This window comes from Chanos chanos, chromosome 13 (genome assembly GCF_902362185.1).
Source record: "Chanos chanos chromosome 13, fChaCha1.1, whole genome shotgun sequence".
NCBI classification, from domain to species: domain Eukaryota; kingdom Metazoa; phylum Chordata; class Actinopteri; order Gonorynchiformes; family Chanidae; genus Chanos; species Chanos chanos.
The window spans coordinates 20,328,295-20,352,043 of NC_044507.1; the positions used below are offsets into that span (position 1 = coordinate 20,328,295).

A 23,749-nucleotide genomic window follows, 5' to 3' on the forward strand; every position below is an offset into this window, starting at 1 on the left:
AGTCGGACAGATTTTTCTTAATTAAGTACAACTGCTTTCATCTCTAGGTTAAATTTAACTCTGTGTATTGAGGGCAGAATGTTCATTACCAAATAACAGCTCTGAATTGAAATAGTTTTAAGCAGGTTAACATGTACTCTGACTCTGGATATTTCGGTCAGATTTGATTTATTTACGTCGTTCAAGTCTTCAGGTTAGCACGGGTTACTTTGTGTACTGGGATAATCATTTACCCTAAACGAACGAGTGAAAAAGTGTAGGCTTGAATGATTTGTTTGTTCGCATATACAGTCATGTTGCATCCTGGCTTTGACTATCATTCCCGTTAGAAAGAATTTACTCTCTTTTGCTAAGCGGTGTGTAACACGTGCAAATGTAACAACATGTAACAGCCCACAAATGAAATAAACCACAAACGTAATAAAAATCTGCAGCTTTAATGTAACGATCCCACAAACGTAAAAGCAGCTGTCTATCCAAGAATGTAACACGTTATCACCCACAAACGTGGGATTTGTAAGGTTTGAGGGAAAGTGAAAATCTTCAGTTTTCAAAACTGTAATAACTTTCCACAAATGTTATGACATTTTCTTCCCGCATATTCTTGTCCTTTCGATTCTTGCCTGTTTAGACTGATCAGGTGTTGTGGATACAAATGAGCAGTAAATCCCAATCAGATTTATTCCAGATTTATTCAAGGGTTTATTGCAAAGCCAAGTGTAAGAAACCACGGGGGGGGGGGGGGGGGGGGGGGGGGGGGGGGGGGCAAAAACATTGTCATGTCACTCTAGCAATGAAATATTTATACCAATCATATTAATCCTACACAAAAGCTTTAGTATGAATTTGCTCAACAATTAAAGTATATACAAGTAAACAATGCAAAGTATTGTTTTAGTAACAAGTGGTCACGAACAACCGGATGTTCTTTATCCTCATTAAACACAGTAGCAACCATAGTGTACTATTGCAACATTGTTATAACTACATGCAAATTACATGTTACATTTACTCCCAAAAAAAGGCTTTCACCATGTAGCTGCCAAAAGTTAAGTATATCAAGTTCATATCAGAGTCATCCAGGCTCTCATCCACCTATTATTGTTTGAAAAAGGTTCTTTGATTCATCACGCTAAACCGCTGTTCCAACCAATTTTGCAACACTGATATCTGTGCCAAGATTTTTGTCTGTATCAAGATGTTCAGGCAATGGATATCTGATATAGATCCAGGGAAGCTGTCTTGTAGTTAAGTCTCTAAGTAGTGGAGATATTCTATTGAATGTGCTAGTCATGGACATGTCTATATCCAGAGCGTGTCGAAAAATCATGGAGATAATTTCTTCTGGAAGTGTCATGGTAGTTTCTTCAGAAATGCCAAAAGCATGATCAGAAAGGCCTGAGTCAGCTTCATCACTGTGATCTTCATCGCTGTGATTAGAAAGTTCAGCCTCAGTGATGTCAGACACTGCAGCCTCATCAGGATCGAAGAGTTTGGCATTACTGAGATCAGCAGGGTTGGAAGGGACTTTTTGAGGAATTTCTTCTCCCTCTCTTAGTCTACCATGTTGAGCTCTACTGTGACAGGATGATCTTGGTCTTTCTGCCTGCTGAATTGAGTCAATGTACTGGCTAACTGCACCACTGAGACTAACATAATGCTCTCCATGTCCTTCAGCAGTATGGACTAGCATAAAAAGGGGCAGATCCTCCTTGTAAATGGATGAAGGTTCTATGAGAGATGTTCCATCTGGACCAAGAGTTAAAATGATTAGCACCTGAACATTGAACAGTTCAGAGGCTCTTTGTAGTGTTATATGGTCTCCATATGTACCTTGTTGACCCATTCTCTGTAAGTATGCATCCCAGTTACCCTCCACATAATTAACAAGTGGGATTCCATCGCTTGTTTGTGGATTCGACCGTAAATCCAAATACTCTTTACTCTTTACAAATATTCCATTCAAAATTGCACCTAATTCTTAGCAAATCCTCATCATTGACATTAGAGATGGATGGAGGATTTGCAGTACACGCTTTGTGAACCATTTGTTCATTGCAACGCTCAGTTGCATTTTTCGCTCTTCTTCTCACTCTGTTTCTCTTTTTTCATCAAATGATTCCCTTTGTTTTCCTGAGGGAAAAAGCGTGTCCGCATTACGTGTACAGTCCTCTATGAAGTTGGGTGACGGATAGGTGCTTTAAACCAGCAGTGAGTTGTTGTTTTTACAGCCATAATATAATATACATGGAATGGTGTCATCCAACCCAACTCTTTTCCTGGATCAGTATTAAGGACTTGAGCATATTTGGATACATGACTGACCCAGTTCTGCCCTCCTTTCTGTACATTTATGAGATCATACAATATCTTTTTTCTTAATAACCTTTGCATTCTCTCAATATTTCCCTGCCTTTGAGGGTGATATGGTGAGCTTTGGATGATCTTTACCCTCATGCATACATGGGAACAAGATCTGCTTCACATTGAGTGAAGGAAGCAGCTTCTCTTAACCACCTTTTTAGATTGCCCTGCTATCATGTATATGTCTCCTTTCTGTCTTCATTGAAACTGTTGGATATACTATGCCACTGAGTTTTAACACTGATTATACAGCATACACAATGCATTGTGTCCTCTACAGGTGTGCTGTCTGGCCCTCCTTAACTTCAAGTAGACTAACACATTGGTTCATTTCTGCTCATGAGGGCAGGTGAAAGTTTTGAACTGCATACCTAATCTCATAGTATTTTACGAATACCATTCAGAGTTGGCAAAAATCTGCCTTGTAATCTCCATCATATAGTTTGGACAAACTCAGAAAGCTCTGACCTCCCTTCATTTACTTATAAATTTATAGTCTGTTAGTAAACAAAAAAAGTTCACACAGAGTAATGTCAAGTGTCAGGGGAAACAGGGGACTCAGTTGCAGACTCACTGAAATTAATAAGATGTTTATTTTGCCAGGCAAAAGTCTTTCAATACACTTGACCGAAATCAGAACCCAAAAAACAAGCAGGGGTCATACCATAGAGCAGTCAGGGGCAAGTGAACAATCCAAAAACGGAAGGCAAAGGCAAGTTCCAGAGACAGGCAAAAGATTCAAAACCAGGTGCAGGGCAAGGCAGGCAGGCAGAAGAGGCAAAATCCAACAGGCAAACAAAGTCAAAAAACAGGGAGAGGTCAAGAACAGAAGACAATCAGGATAACAAAAGGCTAGCACGACACACTGGTGAAAGCGGTACGAACTGACAAACAAAGGGTAGAACAGGTAGGGTTTAAATAGACAGACTAATTACAACTTCAACGAGACACAGGTGAGCACAATGACACAATAAGTGAGGGGCGGGGCCAGGGCACATGGAAAACCAAAATAAACAAAAGCACATGACAAAACCAAAAACAAATGACAGCTAACTCCAACATGACCAGCAGGGGCACAACAGAGAAAATAGTTCATGCAGGAACCCTGACATCAAGGGGTTCTATGCCTTTTTGGAAGCTGTGCCATGCCTGCAAGTTTATGAGTCAAAGGACAAATTAATATGCCCTGTGCGGGGTGAAGTGTGTGTATTACGAGTTTACAAAGGACAGGTGGGGAAGGGGCTATATCTCCTTTTGCTGCAATAGGTGACAACTGCTCTAGTGTTTACTGGAATTCTAGGAAAATGCTGGTATCTGCAGGTATCAGCAAATTCAATTCAGTGCTTTTAAAGACCTTTTTTAATTCCACCATGAGGCATTTTTAATGCCACTTTGACCTATGGTGACATCATTAAGGCTACACAAAAGCAACACTTTCTAATCAGACAGTTCTGATGGGCTGTAACTCCACTGCTTCAGTGTTTTACAGCCACTGTAGCAAAAGGATTTATATGAATTGTTCAGAGTTGAGTTATTCAGATAGCCATGTATGTTTATACTTGTAGACCAATGAGAAAAGGAGCAAAAGTCCTGACACTTAAAGGAAAACAAATCCCCATACTGACATACACACACACCCTACACACACACACCCTACACACACACACCCTTCACACCCTCACACACACACTCACACCAGACTACCTTATATCATCATAGTCGTTACACCAGCATAACAGAAAAGGAATAGAAATAGAATGTAAAAGAACACTGGAGGCCTTGAGGAAGCATATTAAACAAAACTGAGGAGGTTTATTTAAGCTTATACTAAGATTCTTCTGTTTCCCCTTTTTCACATAAAGAAAAATATCATGACGACCCATCCTTCTCTGTTCACTGCCTCGGATTCACACAGACAATGGTTCCCCGTGAACTCGAAAACGGTACACACAGGTGTACTCAGGGTGACCCCAGTTGTTCAGAACACGGAGTTCCACCATCCTGTAAATCCTCTGCTCTGGAGAGTTCTGAGAGAGAGAGAGAGAGAGAGAGAGAGAGAGACAGAGATTAAAAGTGAGAAACAGTTGGGAAAGTGAGTATTAATTCACTGTAGCATGTCTGTAAGTGCTTTGGTTGGTTACATGAGACAGGCAGTTCACTGATACATAAAAGGAACATTTATATTGGCTTCATTTATCCACTGTAACTCATTGACATCTCCCCTGTCTAAACTGACTGCAGAGAATGTCATGTCAAATTATGTCAGTACTGAAGGTGTGTATGTTTGTGAGTACATTTGTACTGATGTTTATGATAAGGTCTATAGCTGTCACTCACTGGCAGTTTGAATGTCTGAACTGACTCTCCCTCCCAATCGTAACTGAACTTTCCTAGAAGATTTCCTGCTTCATTCACACTGGACATACCCTGTGATAACACAAACAGAGCATTTATGAATGACATCTCACTACTATAGTATATATCAGTCTTTCTTAGCAGTGGAGCTACTGTTGAAATGCTTCATTATGTAGCTGTGTGAAATACCACACATAAATACTGATATAAACCTTTAAGAAGATGAGTATGACAGAACTCTGACCTATAACTTGGGTAATGTTTTTCTGTCTTGACATGTTCACTTACATAAACAGCAAAGTCCCGTGGAGCGCTGTCGATCCGTCCAGGCGGGGACAGGACTTTGGGCAGATGCTCCAGAGTCACGTGAGTGATGTGGATCGGGTAGGAGAGAGAGATCGCTACGAATCCCTCGGAACCACAGAAAGCCCAGCATTTTCCAGGGTACACCTCAGGCTGTGTGTCAAACAAACAACGTATTTAAAATCTCTTGTTTGAAACATGTAGGGATTGTCAGGGTGTGTCCTTGTTTAAATGGACTGTTTGCGTTGGCTGTCTGACAGTATTTGTGCTGAGCTATAAGTGATGTTTTACCTGTATAACCACACGAGGGCTCTCTGACCAACAGAACACAGGGAACCCAAACAGGCTTAAGGACGCTGCCCTGGTCTGGTACGTCTCCGAACAACGTGCGTTTATCACACTTGCACCTGTATACACACACACATACACACACATAAATCTCAGCTCTGAAATGTACCAAAGTCCATGTCCACATGCTCATTAGCAGTGATTAAATCGGAGGAGAGGTTGTACCTGCAGATTCCAAAGCGTAGTCCGCCATCCCGATCCCGTCGGCTCTATACAAACTCAGGGCTCTCTGAACAATCTTCTCCATGTCCTAAAACAAACAGTTCAGCGCTATTTAAACAGACAATAATTCAAAACTACCCAAACTCCTTTTAATACAGGACATTGCAACCAGTGTTCAATAGGACAGTCCACCCTAGAAGGCAGTGGACAACAGTCCATCAGAAAAACACACATTCACACACATACGCACTTCCAAGAGGCCTTGTGTGAAACAACCAAAGTTTAAACACATCCACACAGTTCTAAAATTATAAATACATCACATTATACACTGTATTTTAAACCACACAGCACAATTTGAATATGACCGTAGTGAGTGGTGTATGGTCCATCCCCGCTGCTCACCTGTATGGTGACGGCTCCCGCTCCTTCCTGCCGAAGAGTCTCTCCCACAGTTCTCCAGACGTCTGTTCTCTGCTCTCCTCTGTCCCGCCCAAGCCGCTCCAGTATTCTCTTCTCCAGGTTCTCCAGTTCCTCCTGGAGGTCTGAGCGCAGTACCACATTCAGGTGACTGACACTTGAGGAAAGGAACTTAAACATACGATCACACAGCTCCAGCTTCAGTCTCGAGGTACTCTGTAAGAGGAGTAGTTTAAACAATGGTCTGAATCCACAATAATATCACTGTTTCCACAATAATTTAACAGACATATGTATGAGGAAGATATGTATGTGAGTGTGTGTGAGATTGTGCGTGTATGTGTGTGTGAGTGTGTGTTTATATACACTACCTCAGCATGCTGCTTCTCCTGGGTGTCCATTCTCTGCTGAATCAGGTCAGAGGTCGACTGGAGATCGGATACATGCCCTTTTAAACCACTAATCAGACCCTGCATTCCAGCCATCTCCTGTTCCCGCTGCCGGTGCACATAAGGCTCCACACTTTAGGGAGAAAAACAGTCACATGAAGCCATCAGTATAAGCCGTAAAGGTCAAAATATTAATTTAACTCTATGATTGGCACATGCAAATTCAAATATGATTTTAAAGCATCAAAATCTGAGGATAAAAGGGCAGACACTGACAACCGGGACACAAAAGGTAAGAGGTACTCACTTCTTTGTGTCCACCCTCAGACTCGCTATGTCAGTTTTCAACCTCTAGAGGGAGACAAAGACACAAATACATGGATGACCAGAGCTCTGAATGATCTCTATCCAGAATCTGTCTGTTATTCTTGTGTCATGTTCTGTTGCTGCAGCAGAAACAGAAATCTGCTTACATTCTATTATTAAAATTACAACTAATTTAATGAGATACAATCAGGATTAAACAACACAAGAAATAACACAGTCACCGAAAGGTACATTGTTTTGTGACAAATTTTGCTATAAACTTTTCTAAACGGTTTTGAGGGTGTGTGTGTGTGTGTGTGTGTAATGTGGGGCAACAATGCTGAAATATTCAATTCAAATTTCAGAGTTCTTACCTCAATCACAAGCCTCTGTTTTTCTCTGTCCTGTTTTAGTTCAGTAATCTCTCTCTGACACAAAACACACACATACAAAATATTAAAATAATGAAAATACAGAACCATTTGATCATCTTTATAATCACTCTTTTTCCTTTCTCACTAGTTCTCACCATTAATTTCTCCACATCTCTGCTTCTACTCTCAGACAGTTTGGCGTCAAGTTCATGAAGATCAGCATAGATTTGACCCTTTACAGCCAACACGCTAGCATGAGGAATCTGGTCCTGTTGAGGAAAGAAAGAAAGAAAGAAAGAAAGAAAGAAAGAAAGAAAGAAAGAAAGAAAGAAAGAAAGAAAGAAAGAAAGAAAGAAAAATGATGAGAGTATTAGGAGACTGGGCAGATGAATGTGGAGAGTGTAGTGACAGTGCTATTTCTACAGTAAAATGGACCCACATGTGAGGTGTGTTGATCAGGTCTGATGGAGGCCTTGGTTTGAGTGAGGGGCGTAGAAACAGAAGGGGACCAGAACCATAGACCTGAGAAAAGACATAACCACTCACATTCCATACAAACCCACAAATTACAGTCCTCATAACACACAAATACAACATGATAACCTGTTTCACATAAACAGTGTTGACTGGCTGCAACAAAACTCACCAAAAATCACCAGAGAGATGAGGAAGAGGAGGGTGGTCTTCTTCGTGGCAGTGCGTCTGCACAGAAACAGATACCGGTTAATGACAGTTATACTGGGACATACGCAGTTACAAATACACTGTGATCAGAAACACTCACCAAGTGCGATAAACCAACACCTGTACTGATTAGATGCATTCACTACAACACTACATACATACCACAGTACGATTTTGGTCTCTATACAAATCTATATAAAAGTACACAGAGATACAAGTGAAACCCAATTTACCGGCTCAGTTGAAATACAAGCAGCAGAGATAATCCAGAGGTCAGAATGTACCAGGCTGTGGGAAACCAGTAGTTGAACGTTGCCAAAGAACGTGCTGATGAAGTAAAAATGTACAAAAATAAATTTCAAATATGACCATTTTCACCAGCCATGCTCATACACATCAGTGATAATGACTATTTTCATCTTCAACTCTTCACAACTCTTCACCCTGATTAAGTCAGGGAGTGCTGTCCTGTTTTGTTTGTTGTGGTCAGGTACAGCCCTTTGAGACTTTACATGGTTAAATCGGGGTCTAAATAAACCTGATTGTTGTTTCTGTTCACTCCTTTAATGAGTTCTTCACTCTTTAATACAAATATTTGTTGTCCTAAAGAACAGGGGCTATGCTGTGCTGGTCAGGGGCAGAGTGCTGGTCAGGGGCAGAGAACAGACACTCACTGTCACTGGTGTTGGTCCTGGGCCGGTGGGAAACCTCACTGGACACACTGGAGGAGCTGGACACACTAGAGGAGCTGGCTCCTTTGTGCCTTCTGGTCCTAGGCCTAGGATTCCTGACACAGAGGGAGCGATATGGGGAGAGAGGGAGAGGTGATTCCCATCAGACAGTGTATGACAATGGAAAAGAACCATGTGCTGTACAACTTTTCAAGGCTCCATACACAGAGACACACAATAAAGTACCTCAGTGGGCTTTTCCTGTAAGACGTTTGGCCAGTGTATCCAGTGGAGCTGGTGATGGTCACAGAGCTGGCATTTGAGTAATACCCACTTGAAATAAGTCGCTCACTGCGTCTTGGCATCTCTAATACCCACACACATGCGCACAAACACATACACACAAACCAAACAGGCAGGTTGTCAGGTTATATTCAACCATTTTTTAACACAATGCTGCTACACAATGAGTTGCGATGAACAAACATGATACCAACAACAAAATACCAATAAAAATAATAGTGATAATAACAATATGTTTACTTTCAGATTTTTCTTATGAATGTATGCATAAACAAACGAGAAAACGCATACAAAGTCTCGCGATATTACACTTAACCAACTGAATATTAAGATTGTGTGACATTTAATACTGTGATGACGTCGCAGCGTTAGAATCTGATAAATGCATTTTTCAAATTAGTTATATCACGGAAGTAATACAAAGATAAGGGAATACAACAACAACAATAATAATAATAAATATTAATAAAATAATAATAATATCACTTACTGAATATTTTGTGAAACGGATCAGAACGGAAGTTGTATGTCGATGCAACAAATCCTGGGAGAATCAGATCAAATCAGATTAATACTACCAAACACGGCGAGTGAACCTGTAAATTACTTACCAAGAATCTCTCTTGTGGATTCTGAAAATAAAGAAGATTTTTAAAATACTATAGTTAAGTAAAAGCTAAGTTACAGCACTGACAATCAGTAAGATGAATTCTAACAACAGTCAATTAAACAATTATAGGTATAAAGGCGAAGATGTGATTTTTTTTTTTTTTTGGATCTTCCAAAAACTTCAGCTCTTCCGACTGTAAATTAAGTAAACGAAGAGGCGGATGAATTCTGTGAGGGCTAGCCAAGTCCCGAACAGGCCAATGTTGGGCCTAAAGGCGAAAATCTGAATATCCTGTGGATTTTTTTTTCTTTTTTTTCTAATTGTAAGTATAACGGCAAGATGTCGAAGATGTTAAAATTCAGTTATGAGGTCTCGGCGAAAATCGTAAGGTTGTGGTCTCTGGAGAGCAGGGTAAAAGCGTGTGCTTTCGGCAAAGTTGCGAACAACTCTGAGCAGTGTTTGATTCGGGACATTCTATAGTTGCCTGGAGCAGGACGACGTATTGACTTAGAGACGCACTTTTCAAATTTTTCAGAATTACAGGTTAACGTCATACACCTGCGCAGTGTTTGTCACAGAACTGAGCATGTAGTTATTTTATGTATTTATGTATTTATTTAGCTAGCTAGTTGGTTAGTTAGTTATTGACAAACTGGACATTAGGCTTTGCATTGTCCGTCAACTGTGAAATAAACAATTCAGCCCGACTATTATGAAGAGAGTATTACGAGAATACATACTTGGCACAGCGTTGTGAACAAACTTCAGCTGGATATATTATTATTATTATTATTATTATTATTATTATTACAACTTTAACTACAAGTGCTGCGTGCTTCCATTTCTAGGGAGACTTGGGACAGTTGTAACCTTTAAAAAAAAAAAAGCAACAGTCAGTCGAGGGCTCGTACTTTTATAAATTACAGCTACACGTCTTCTTTGTTGATCCATGGGTTATGACTCGTTACTGAGTATATATTTGGTGATTTCTTTTTTCTTTTTACCCAGACTGATGTTGCAATTACCCTCTGCGTGGGGTCATTTCTAACACGACACCTATGTAAGTCTTTTTGAACCCTTCGTTTTTTTTTTGGTGAGTATTATTTTATTTACATCATATTGTAGTTTTGAGTCGTTTAAGTAACCGAGTTTAAGCCTGAAGAGTACATTTCGGTTAAAGCGTATTACTACGTAAAGACAGATTGCTCCAGTATGGCAGGATAAAGCCTCAGGGGAAGCGTCAACACATCTGTTATTTGGTTGGTTGGTTGTTTTGGTAAGCGGTGTGTAACACCTGCAACCGTAGCAACACCCCACAAATGTGATAAACCACGAACGCAATACAACTCTTTAGCTTTTAATGTAATAATCCCACAAACGTATTAGCAGCTGCCTTCAACGAATGTAATTCGTTATCTCCCACAAACATGGGATTTGTTAGGTTTGCGGTAAGGTGAAGACGTTCAGTTTTCAAAACTGTTATAACTTCCCACAGATGTAATAAGTCACTAATATAATCAAAATCTGCAGTTTATAGAAGTTGCTACTTCTCTATGTCTTTAACATCCAATGACGTTTTCTTCCCACATATTCTCGTCCTTTCCTCCAAAAACCAAGACAAAGTTGTAACCTACTGATTCAACAAAAGACAGGTCTGTCATACTCTAATAAGAATAATGTCTGTGGTTTGTTCTGCCATCAGCACCGTTTAAGGTCAAAATTGAAACTGAAATCTATTTGAAATCTTTTACTTCCAATTTTTTTTTATTTACCTTTATTACAGTGCCTGTTTTGAGTAACTTGCCACAACACGCAGGTAAGTATCACAGGAGTTTACAGCCTATTGCTGAACTCAGTTAGCAGAGGGTCTATTCAGACGACAGAAGAAGAATGAGCACAGTTTCGACAGTTCACTAGGATTAAAGATTAAGATTAAATCTCTGTGACTGCACATACACACTGTGAACAGTGAGCAGTGAATTTGACCACTGCGTTTAACCCATCCATACACACTAGTAGCAAGCACACACAACCACTAGGTTGGGAGCAGTGGGCAGCACACCTGCGCCCGGGGGGCAGTTGGGAGTTAAGTGCCTTGCCCAAGGGCACTTCAGCCATGGATGTTTTCCTGCCAGTCCTAGGAATCGAACCAGTGACAAGCCCACTTCCGCTCACCATTAGACCATGGGCTGCCCTCTAAAGAAGAAGAATAAACACAACGAAAGCACAAAAACAAAGATCTCTTTACAAGGAAACAAAAAATATAAAGCTCAGCACCTCAAATGAAGTGCAAGAATGTCGAATTCCCAAAGCAAAGTCTGTCCACAGCTGAGCAACAAACAGTGACTCTGAAGAAATTTAAACAGGGACAGCAGCAAAAAAACAGGAGCAAGCAATGACCTAATGATCTGATAACAGGCGAACTTGAATGCGTCGTTTTGGTCTTCTCTGTCTCCCTCTGGTGGCAAGATCGAGACACGACAGCTTTAATTTTCAGTTCAGCACACAGCTTTGATGACGAGCTTTCTTTTTGTTCTCCTCTCCTCAATGTACATCATTGATTAAACAGAAAGAAAAAAAATCAATGAGCGTAAAACAATATCCTGATCCAGCATCCATCCACTGTCGATGCCCATGGGTAATTTTGACAGATGAGAATATTCAAGTAACATCACTAGTTCTTAATCAGAATTTGGCCATTAGTCTGGAACACTCAGTGGCATTTACCCTTTTGTTTCATAGACAGACTTTGTATCTTTAACCTTGTCCTTTAGTTTCTTGACATCCTTAAAAGTGAACTTACACACCAGATTCAGCCTTTTTGCTCGTTGTTGTAATCCTGTGGGCATGTAAAGCCCTTTGAGACTGTAAACAGTGATATTGGGCTTTAAATAAACTTAAAATTGAAACTTAAAACTTTTGCAGAGGCCTGCAGCTTTTCCTGAAGAATTTGTCTCCACATTGCTCCATTCCTTTTTCATGTCATCTTGTCTTCCATTTTCCACACTATCGTGAAGAGTGATCCACCGATCATACCGCTGTTAATGGTGTGGTATGGTATGACTCAGAATAGATGTGATTTGCTTTCTGTGTCATGATGTGCTTTTGTATCAGATGTGTTGCCTAATGTTTAGGCCAGAAAGGTCCAGTTTAGGTTTAGCAGAGTACTTGGTTACAGTATAGATTTGTGTGTGTGTGTGTGTGTGTGTGTGTGTGTGTGTGTGTTTCAAACAGGATTCATGCTGTACATTCAAGAGTAATAGCCTTCCCACTCATAAAGTTGCGAGAAATGTGATACGTTTTTTAAGCACAAAGATTTTCTGTGTATGATCATGAGTTTCCCCTGAACTCTTTTCTAAATGGCACAGTTTTACCACATTATGCTCCACCATGCTCTTCACTGTGAAACTAAAAGACTAAGCTGAAAATGGCCAAATATACTATCCAAACTACCAGATGTTATGTAACATTCTGTACATTAGATTCTGGAAACTGTCATTCTAAATTCCTAAACCTAATGTTGTCCTAGGTTTTCTGATCCTGGGGGATGCCACATTATACTTTATTTCACAGTCGCAAAGCCTAGAGCAGCAGTCATGTTCATGGAAGGAAAATAGAAAAAATATTATTCAAGCTTATGAAGGTTCCTCTCCACATGTGAGAATGACCCAGTGAAATGTATTTGACCAAATACAAATAAAGATAATAACGAGTCATGAATCTGAAGTATAATAGATATAGAAACTATTAAGATATCAAACTCTTGGTATTGAAGGCAAAATGATCAGTCCAGAAGATCAAAATTTCTCTCGGTCTTCATTTAAAAAAAAAAAAAAAAAAGACAACCTAGATGGTAAAAAGTACTGTCTGTTTGTCTGCCCTGTGATGGACTGGTGACCTGTCCAGGGTGTTTCTCTGCCTTTTGCCCCATGAGTGCAGGGACTGATTAGGAGAAGCGGCTAGAGACCAAACAAACGAATAATGAGTGAAATATTTAAGACCACTGAGTTTCAGAGTGTTAAATGTCATTAAAGGCCTTCATTTTTGCTAAATTGACTTCATGCTTTTGCATACTTCTTAATAAAACCTGAATACTCAGTGATTAGTCATATCACAGCTAGTCTTACAGGTCGGGACACCTGACTTTAAATAAAAGAACTGCCGCAATACATCAGTTTGTTTTAATGTCAAATTTACACCACAGTAAAGTAAAAGTGAAAAAGCCATACACTATTTTGGGTTATTTATTATTTATTTATCATCAAGAGCTGTGAATTAATACAAAAGCATGTACGGATTAGTACCATCACAAAGTCTCCACCTCTGCGCCAGAAATCGACAAGACAAAGGCAAAAATCCTGACAACTCCTACAGCCATTCACTTAAGTATGAAGCAAACAGTGCTCCCGTGGTCCCTTTTATTGGCAAAACAACAAACAAACAAAAAAACAAAGCAAACCAAACCTTCCCAATGTTTAAGTATTAGTAGATGCATCATAATATGGAGAATAAAACATTCATTGGAGTACATTAAGATGTCTTTCTACTTCTACTTAAAGCAGTGATCATATGATGCTTTATGTAATGAAGGTGGTCACTTCCATCTGGAAAACAAAGTCACACTCTTTAGTGCTGTCCAACATTCACCAGAATTTCCAAAAAAAAAAAAAAAGAGAGACTATATCCAGTGGCACAATGTTAATCCACCATAAAGTCCTGAAACTTTGACACTGTGATACATCAGGGCATAAGCAAAGCATGGTTCTGACTACTGACTATTACATAACTTTATGTGAAAAGTCCAGTAATTTTTACATCAAAAGTCGTTTTCTGATCTGTCTACATTAAAATGTCAGCAAGAGGTCCGTAGGCCTAAATTATTAGACAGGTAGAAGATCTTTTCATGCTAAATTAAACTTCAAGACTGAGCAACATAACAGATAGAAAAACACGTGTTGTTTTTGGTTCCAAAGTTTAAAGTAAAGGCATAGTGGGAAAGAGAAAACCTTGAGATTTTAATGAGGAAAACACATGTAGCATATTAATAATAAATAAAATCAGCACCTCAGGGGCTTTCCTAATGTGTCCTACAGCCAGAGAGAGAGAGAGAGAGAGAGAGAGAGAGAGATGGCCAGTGCTGAGTGGCCTTTGAGCACATATAACACTTTTCAACATAACTGCATTCACAGTGGAAATGAACAGGTAACCAATACCATGGGGACATTAAAAAACTATGGTTGAGTTAATAGCAGAAAACTGACTGCCGATCTTTGAAAGACTTGACCTCTGCGCACGTGACCGGAGTGGCAGTGATGTGGGCGGAGCCTGCCGGGGGGGGGGCTGCCTGTCAGTCATCCATGCCTATGTTGCGGAACAGGTAGGACATGGATTCTCCGTTGTGAATGCGGCGGATGGCCTCGGAGAGGATCATGCTGATGTCGACCGTCTTGATTTTGGGGCACTGCAGCTTCTGGATCTCGTGAGGAATGGTGTTGGTCACCACCACCTGAAGACAACCACAGAACCACAGCACCGGGATCAGGGCCTCTACAGCAACCCCAGCAAGCTCCATACAAACACCACGTCTACACCAAGTCTACTGATCTACGGTCGTCTTCGATGGAGAAGAGCGAAATGGCCGCACAAGATAAAAAGCACCGGTGAAACATGTTAAACATTATTATTGAGATTACATCTTTTCTGTTTTCTCATTATAAAAAAGGGGGCTCTAATGCTTAATTGGCTCAAGATTCAGAGACATCTTGGTTAACATTCAACTACGAATTGTACAGTACACCATTCCATTAAGGAGCAGCAGAGCAACTTTGTTTTTACTGGGGTAGCATAGCTGTTTTGTTGATTATTGTTCACATCACCCCAAATATTAGCACTGCTTCATCCCCACACTGGGCGATAGCTTTTTCTCCTGCTCTTTTCTCCTGTTCATTAGCACTGTTTCTACCTGCATTTGTCTGTAGTTTACTCTTCTCCTTTCTTCAAATTGTTTCTCGTGAATCACTGAACTTAGCCATGGTACCTCCACCACAGCTAGCTTATTTATGATTGGACATTATTCAGCCTCACTCATAAGTGGCTTTGTGTAAAAGCGTCTGTTAAATGGATAAATGCTAATGTATGTGAATGTACTTCTTTTGTTGACTGAAGCGCTAAACTTGGGTGTTCTAGAAAGCGGGTTTAGTGAAAACTCAGAGTTAACTCAGAGCAAGCAGTAAAGCTCCTAACAGAAGAGCCCTATGGCTTCATTCTCCTAGCAAAACGAAGCCATAGGGCTCTTCTATTAGGAGCTTTACTACTTGCTCTGAGTTAACTAACTCTGAGTTTTCACTGATCCCACCTTCCGGAACACTCCCCTGTTTGCAACAGAGCACGTCACAAAACTGACCTCATCGATGGCCGACTCCTCGATGAGACGCGGCGCGTCAGAGGACAGGATCCCGTGTGTCGCCATGACAAAGATTTTGTAAGCGCCTCGCTCTTTCAAGGTCTCGGCCGCTGCCAGGAAACTGTCTACGTCGTCGATTATGTCATCCTAAAAGACAGGCCAAGACACAGAACTCAGGCAGTAAAATATCACAGCTTGTCAAAAAAAAAAAAAACAAAAACAAAAACGGCAAAAAGCTTTAAATGGTTGAGAATGAGTGAGTAAGAAATCAGTTTTGAAAACCTACAACAATGATGGCGATTCTGCCCCCAACGTCTCCCACCACAGTTATTGGAGGTTTTTCTTTAGGAATTAACACTAATTGACGGAAACAATCAGACAGACAGATTACTTCAGCGTCCATGGTTTCACATTAAACGCATGACAATCTAAGGATTTTGAGTGGATTCACGATCCAACTGTAAAAGCACAGGGAATGGAATGCGTCTCACGGGGAATCTCCAGGCTGGGGTGGATGGCACCGATATTTTTCACCGTCGGCGGGGAGTGACGCCCGTCTACGAGGTCCGACTCAGCATCCTGCGCTTCACCGTGGATCACCGCTATTCCCAGACGGAGCCTCTCGGCAAAGGACTGCGCCCTGCACCGGGGGGGTGGGGGGTGGAGACACAAACAAACCGTAAACAGACTAATGAACATCTTCACCACGCATGTGAGCCTCTGCGGAAAGTGCCGGTGCCACACGGACGACTCGTCCTACCTTTTGGCCGACGCTGGAGACTTGGCCACAATCACAGCGTTTCTGTAGTCGGGTATCTAGAGAAGAAAGAGAACGGTGGTCACATATCAAACAGGAGGCTAACGCAGGCACATCATACACACAAGGCTGGGAACATTGGCTTTTTCTAGAAATAGACTTTCTTAGTTTATTACATAACTTTGAAGACATAAAAAAAAAAATCACTTGGCTTAGTCTTCAGAATGCTCAGGAGGAAAAAAAAAAAACCTTAACACACTCAGGTTAGTGGGTGAAACTCTGGCTAGCAGCATGTATTTCTCTATATATTAGTGTTTTGACTAACAACACACTGTGCTGACACTTGCTACTCTAAGAAAAAAATGGGCAGCATTACACCAGAACTGCAATGTCCAGAAAAACAACAGACTGGTGGTAAATGCACAAATCCTACACAATAAGGGTTATGGAAACCAGCGTGACAGATCGCTGCAGTGAACCCGAGCTCATGCTCGTCAGTTCAAAATGAATTTTCATTATGCAAAACCACCTCTTCCTGAATGTACTGCAGGAGGAAAGGCGACGCCCGCAGGTTGTCGACGGGAATGTTGAAAAATCCCTGGATTTCCTTTTGATGCAAATCCATGGTGATGAGGTGAGTGAGACCTGCCCAGGGCCACAGTGAAAACAGACAGACAATCCATCAACACAACTCTGGGGACAACCTTTTTCAACCAAATACAAAAGCGCTGTGGGAGCCATTCCAAATGTAGTATTTCAACACCAATATTCAGACAGGTTAGCTCACACAGCATGCGTCTACCACAGTGAGAGGCGGCTGCACTGGTCAGAGGTTAAAGTTAGCCATCCTAACCTGCTTTGCACATCATGGAGGCGAGGAGTTTGGACACAATGGAACCCCTTTTCCTCATCTTACACTGTTTGCTGTACGGGAAGTATGGAATGACTCCGATTATATTCCGGGCGCAGGATGTCCGACAGGCGTACACCATGATCAGCAGCTCCATGATGGTCGTGTTCACGTCCCTGGACGGGAGACACGGGGACGAAAAAGCGTTACACCCCCACAGGACACGATCCTGAAGCATCTTCCAGACTGACAGAACTAAACACGGCACTGGACCAGGTCTACACGTTCATCCACGCCGGCTATAGTATAAAATACTGTAAAGCTGTATGAATCACTGTTTATTTTGGCATGCTGATTCCATTCTGTTTTGTTTAGGTTTAATCTTTAATCTACATCTTGAATAAGTATCAAAAATAATCAAAGGGCTGAGCAGTAAGTTGAGCCAGAGGTCAGAAACCAAAAGGAAAAAAGGAACCACAGACATACAGAATTAATATTACTGTACATATGTGCATACTAATGTTAAAATGCTGGAATAGAATGTTACTACACTGGAGTAGATTGTTACAACACTACAATTACAATACATTACAGAGTTACAACACTAGAACCTGCAAATAGTTAACTATTCACCTAGCATGTGAACAAGCAAAGTTTCAAGGAAATCTACACAATTTTAGACACTGTTCAAGGTCTTGCCACTCCAGTTGAGCACCAGTGTTCTCCAAAGACACTGCAAAAAAAAAAGCTAATGTGATTTTTGGCAGCTCCTCATTTAAAGGACTGGCTGCTCTTACTTCGACACAGTCTGGATGATGAAGACATCTTTGCCGCGCACAGACTCCTGGATCTGAACACGTGTTTCTGCAGAGAGACTGAGAAGTTAGTTAATCACGCAATCCTCTCTCTGGGGCATACAGCTATGTCATTAATCTAGCCAGTCAGTCAAGACAAAAACTGACTCATTCATTTCACAGGTAAAATTAAAAGATAAATAAACAAATACTTGGAGAACCAAATCTTATCCCATGCTGTATATTGCATGTAACATACTTGCACAGATTTGATATTTTGTATAAGAAAAATGAACACAGCATGTAAAACAATATACTTCATCCTCCTCATTATCATATGTTTATAAACTGACATAAAACTCCAGTGTACGCTGCCTTGACGCAGCATAAAGGCTGTCAGTTTGATTAGACTACAGAAGCCAAACATCCCATTCTGTGTTTTGTCTACTCTCTCCAGTCAGGCATGCAAAGAATGATCGTTCCCTCCACAATAGCCCAGCACAACAGCTTCAACCATCACCCACAGGGCAATAATACATTTGCCATAAAAACCTACTACACAAAGCAATTCTGCAGTTTAATAAGTCATTTAAACCGAGTCAGTTGAAAGAGGAAAGGAAGTAATGTCCGCTCACCTCTATTAGCTTCCTGATAAACCTGCACCTTTCCAAGCTCCACACCCAATCGCCTATGCAGGGAGAGAGGCATGCAAAAACTACTAACACACACCACAAACACACAGACTATATGCAAAAGATGTTAATAATTTCATGCATTCGAAGCAAAATTGTAAATAGCCTATCCCTTGCTTTCTATGGTTGTAGAAGAAACGTGAGTGCTCCAAAGGAAATAGAAAACACAGCAAATGTGCACATGTAAAGCAAAGTCGCTATCTTGTTGTACTGTGGTACTCAGGGGTAGCGTTGCCCCGTGTTGTCACCTTCTGTTTTCTGTTTACATTTAAATGTAGCTAAACATACTGCAAGTAATGAACAGAAAAACATTCAAAAATAGATCATCAAAGGTTTGAGTAAATAATTATTTCAAAACAATCTCCGTTTCCGTTTGAATTTCCTCTCGTACTCTTATAACCACAGGGGGAAACTACACCTCCTGTTAATGGGACCTCTGTTCTGTGCTGAGTCATGCTATTTTCCTGTTTATCTTAGTGGAAGTAGATGAAAAATGCATGAAGACAGTAAACAAATGATAGACCAAGTCTTCCCACTCTTGCTCAAACACAGTTATCTCACACAACAACAAGCGACCTACTCTGCGATCCTTCGGCCCAGCTCTCTGCTGGACGGGTTGGAGTTGGCCGTGAAAATGACTAGACCTCCTTTGGTCACGTTCATGTCTGGTTTTCTCTTGGTAACCGCCTCTAGGGACTCAGGCAGTGGCTCCCTGGGCACCCAGGCACTGCTGAGTCCTTCCTGGGGAGAGTATCACAGGCAGGCTAGTAGTTTAACACCCGACAACGGATCTGTAATGTTAAGTTAATAGAGTTAATACCAAAAATCTCTACCACGGGTCTCAGAGGAATCACGGGGGGGGGAAAAACTAACACGCGAGTCCCAAAACCAGCATTAACATGTTAATAAATTATGAAAACTTCAGTAATATGTAACGAAATTTTCCATGAGGATAACAAGCTTTAAGAAGAAGCCCACTTAGAAATAAAATGGTATGGTTTCATCGATCCCAAAATACTACATAGCAATACCCGTCTCTTACAGAAACTGCACTGTCAGAATGATGTTGTTTAAAGTGATGCTGTACACCAAATAAAACGAAGTTCACTAAAGCACATCTAAATGTTTCGCTAACTATGTGCAGGACGGCTAGCTAAAAGGCAAACGGCCATTAATCAGCAATCATGTCGCTAGCTAACTTACTGGCTGTAACGCTGAGGGCAAATTAACGCAGTAAAGGCCCCTGACCCATGTTATTCGTGTGTAATTCTATGGTATACAACCCACGGGATTACACAAAGCTTTAACAATAATCCCTAATAATTAACGTTAGGTTAGTTAACCGGCTAATTTAAGTAACGTTGGCTAACGTTACAGTTCGTCTCGCAATAAATACGATGGAGTATCACTTTGATAGCTGTATATAGCTAAACTGAGTAATAATGGTTTACTTTAAATGGCAACAAGGAGGCGTGAATGAATTTGAAAAAACTCACCAGTTTGTGTCCTTTGTGCGATATCCCTTGCTTGCCTGAGTTAATAACCAGCTCCAAATTAACCTGCTACTCTGAGAAGCGTGCACTCTCTAAGAACGCATAAATGAAACATCCGGTGATGTCATGTCAAACCCCACAAAGAACTTCCGTCACGAAAAATTGAAACAGTGGAAACATGCTTTCTTTGTATTGAAAAATAGCTTAATATCAGATCAGTGAGCTGATGTACTCGCGGATCTTCCGCTGCACTTCGTACATGCGATGTCCAAACAAATACCCTCTGCGAGAAGTAAAGATGTACAAGGTATTTATGCACTTACGTACAGTCACCAGCAGATGTCACTAATAGAATGTTTGCAGTTAGGTCCATTTCACAGTCCTCAGCCGAGAAACCGAAAAGAGCATGACGTTTTGTTGTTTTGACATCCTGATTGGTGAAACTGCTACGGGGAAAAGGATAGAGATATTTGGCGCCCTTTGGGCGAGAAGGAAGAAACTGGGTCTAAAACAAGCGGGGTTTTCACTTAGGAGCTCCGTAAGCAACAATAGTAAACATATTGCAGAAGTATATGTATATGTATTTAAGTTAAATTCACTATGGTATAAGACACGTTGTTTTTTCTTAGTTTACCGGTTAACCAGATAGTTGTCGTTACTAAACTGGCAGAATGCTTAGCTAACTAGTTAGCTTTCTTTATTCATGTAACTTGACACGTTTTCAGTGCTGTCAAACATTAGCACAATTTTGTAGCAAACAAGATTTCACAAACAGCGTTTCACAACACTTTTGGGAAAATATGGTGTTTGTTTCACTGTGATTTTGAAGCAAGAGGACGAGTCTGTGAGTATAGTATTCTCTTCAACTCTTGTCACTGGCGGCTTTGAGCTATAAGACATAATGGTATCGTACACCGCAAAACTTTGTTCTGTTCAGCGAACCTTCTGAGTCGGCTAGGCGCTTTGGTAACTCTATAACAAAAGAGAGTGTTGTATTGTTACTGAACCAATGTCCAGATTTCATTTTGTAAAAAAAAAAAAACAACATCAAAAAACCCCGCTAAATTAAAGTCACGAACATCTCTTTTTCCTTCATTTCGGAAGCATGGTTAGTTGTTGTACCTCTCCCAGATTAAGTTCTTTATTTGTCACACAAACACTACGAATACTGAACAGTGAAATTCAACTTCTGCATTTGACCCACACACACACACAAGGAGCAGTGAGCACACAACACATTAGGAGTAGTGATCAGCTGCAGTGCCGCGCTCGGGGCACTTCAGCCTCGGATATTAAGGGAGGGGAATGCGCTGTTCATTCACTCCCCCTCCGTCTTTTCCAGCCGGTCCAGGGTTCGAACAGGCCACGGCTGCCCAAAACATGGATAGTTAAACTGTCTTATCGTATGATCGGTCTGAGAGTATTGAGATCCAGACGTGATTTTGAGGTCTGTAAAACAAAAAGACGTTGCCTTTGTTTCCCACAGTTTCCTGATTTGAACATTCTTCAACTATGGCTGGGGTCGTTGCTATGGCGTCTGTCATGGAAGATTTTGAGGTTCAGGTAAATATTGTCTGGCCTGTTTTGCGGTGCCAAACTGGTCGTTTTTGATTGGGTCTCAGGAATCACTTTGAATATGGTTTGTGCTGTGCTTACGGGGTTTTCTAATTGTTTTCAGCCATGCAAAAAACCTAGAAAAGAGGATGACCTGCCAGCAGTCAAGACAATCACCAACTACTTCATGCCTGTACCTAAGGCCGTGGAGAAATCCTTCTCTCCCACTCGGTCTAACAACATTATGGATTACTTCAGGAAAACCCCACCAGCCCCTGAGAAAAACGGTTCCCCACAATCATCAAAGGAAAATTGCCTCGTCCAATCAGACACACCTAACCGCCTGGAAAAGTCTGTGAGGAACAGAAGGACTCAGCGTCAAGAACGGGGAAGAAAGTCTAAAGGGAGTTGCAGACGTTTAGAGGGGGGAGATGCAGCGGAGATCACAGACGACGTTATTGTGATAGAAAATTCAGATGAGGCCAAGACAGTAGGCAGTTCCACAACGCTTGGGAGCGACACTGCAGCTTTACTGGCTGAAATCAGTGGTGACATGTGTATGGACAACAGGGAAACCACCACAGAGACCAGCTCAGATGATGGCAAGGTCAAAAACAGGCTCTTGTCAAGGCAACAACAGAACAAAGTGGATACGAGTCCTCAGTGTAGCACGGCTTCAGAGGAGAAGCCTAGGAAAGAGAAATCTGCTGTGAAGAAAGGCAGGAAAGGAAAAGGCAGTCAGCAGGAGCCAGGGACGAGTATTCCTGAGGATCAGCCGTCGGAGCAGTCTCTGTGCAACGCCAGCCTGGAGGTGAACGTGGATGAGACTTCTCAGCTGAACTCCAGCACTGTTACAGTTTCTTTTGAGGACTTCTTACTGAGTCAGAGTCAAGAGGAGGCCGGCGCAGTCACGCCTGAACCAGCTGGTTGCACCGACGCAGACACGTTCAACGCTGCCGGACCCGGTGAGGATGGGAGGGGCGTGGATCCACCTGCCCTGCAAGTGTCTCCACGAACCCTCACTATTCAAGCGGAGGTGCATCCCATTTCCCCAGGCCGCGAGTCAGCCGGCATGGTGGACTTAAGAGTGGCTTCCATTTTCACCAGGAACAGGAAAGACAGAAAAACAGCAGAGAGAAAGCCGGCGTCATGTACGCAGCCTCAGGCGAGTCCAGACCTGGTGCTTGACCCCAAGAGGAAATCCAATGTGGTGCTGCAGGAGACGGACTTGGAGCTGGACGTGGTCGAGTCCAGCTCCGCCCCCAAATGCAGCCAGGCCGAGAGGATGCAGTTCATGAACGCGTTCAAGCAGCCAAGCCTGGACGGAAGCAAAGGCAAAGCCAGCAAGAGCCAGGGGAGGCAGAAACAGGCCCCGGAGAAAACTGCCGAGACGGGAGAGAACGAGCCAGGCTGCCAGGGCGCTCAGATAAAAAATAATCCCACCTCCTCCTCAGAGCAGGAGGGCGAGCAGAAAAACACTACAGGTAAAAGACGGAAAACAGTCAGAAAGTCCAGCAGGAAGGCAGAGGAAAGTGTTAGTGAAGAAGTACAGGACCCAGCATCAGAGACGGAAAATCTGGCTCCGTCTAAAGAGGCTGACACTGTCTGTGGTTCTGCCGATGGTCTCAGTTCTCCATCGGGCAGAGAGCTCAGGAGATCCACCAGAGAGCTGTCACGCAGACAGGCGTTGTCTACGCCTGAAACAAACACTTCATCCCCGAAGACAGACGTTGAGGAGAAACTCAAAGAGTCAGCTGGAGCAAAGGATGTTCCTGTTTTGTTGTCCACTCCTAAAACGCACAGGTCCAAAAAAGGCATGTACAGTGCAGAAATACTGAGCCCCTTGGACGTTAAAGGCAGTCCCATCAGGTCAGTGCTAAAAGTGTCTCTGTTCTCTCAGCGTTTGTTTAAAATGAG

General features: G+C 41.7%; 3 protein-coding genes across 3 annotated transcripts in view; 1 reads left to right on the forward strand and 2 right to left on the reverse strand.

The window, feature by feature from the left end:
• Nucleotides 1–4,271: 4,271 nt before the first annotated feature.
• LOC115826078 (SUN domain-containing protein 2-like) lies at nucleotides 4,272–8,741 on the reverse strand. The gene is made up of 10 exons (XM_030789755.1): nucleotides 8,623–8,741; nucleotides 8,318–8,492; nucleotides 6,649–6,692; nucleotides 6,324–6,474; nucleotides 5,938–6,168; nucleotides 5,536–5,620; nucleotides 5,314–5,429; nucleotides 5,008–5,175; nucleotides 4,702–4,791; nucleotides 4,272–4,391 (listed from the first exon to the last, which is right to left on the reverse strand). Exons 1-10 carry the CDS (start codon nucleotides 8,739–8,741, stop codon nucleotides 4,272–4,274), a joined length of 1,299 nt encoding a protein of 432 aa, XP_030645615.1.
• Nucleotides 8,742–14,401: 5,660 nt separating this feature from the next.
• Nucleotides 14,402–20,347, reverse strand: prpsap2 (phosphoribosyl pyrophosphate synthetase-associated protein 2). The gene is made up of 11 exons (XM_030789957.1): nucleotides 20,282–20,347; nucleotides 19,366–19,526; nucleotides 18,729–18,781; nucleotides 18,097–18,163; nucleotides 17,303–17,475; nucleotides 16,979–17,094; nucleotides 16,453–16,508; nucleotides 16,184–16,332; nucleotides 15,979–16,049; nucleotides 15,693–15,839; nucleotides 14,402–14,795 (listed from the first exon to the last, which is right to left on the reverse strand). The coding sequence occupies exons 2-11, from the start codon at nucleotides 19,446–19,448 to the stop codon at nucleotides 14,637–14,639; spliced, it is 1,074 nt and encodes a 357-aa protein (XP_030645817.1). The 5' UTR covers nucleotides 19,449–19,526; nucleotides 20,282–20,347; the 3' UTR covers nucleotides 14,402–14,636.
• Nucleotides 20,348–21,790: 1,443 nt separating this feature from the next.
• The window catches only part of atad5a (ATPase family AAA domain containing 5a), an 11,545-nt gene continuing 9,586 nt past the window's right edge, over nucleotides 21,791–23,749 (forward strand). The window contains exons 1-2 of the mRNA XM_030789756.1: nucleotides 21,791–21,841; nucleotides 21,957–23,701. Of these exons, the coding sequence (XP_030645616.1) occupies nucleotides 21,791–21,841; nucleotides 21,957–23,701 (1,796 nt within the window). The remainder of the gene's footprint in view (nucleotides 21,842–21,956; nucleotides 23,702–23,749) is intronic.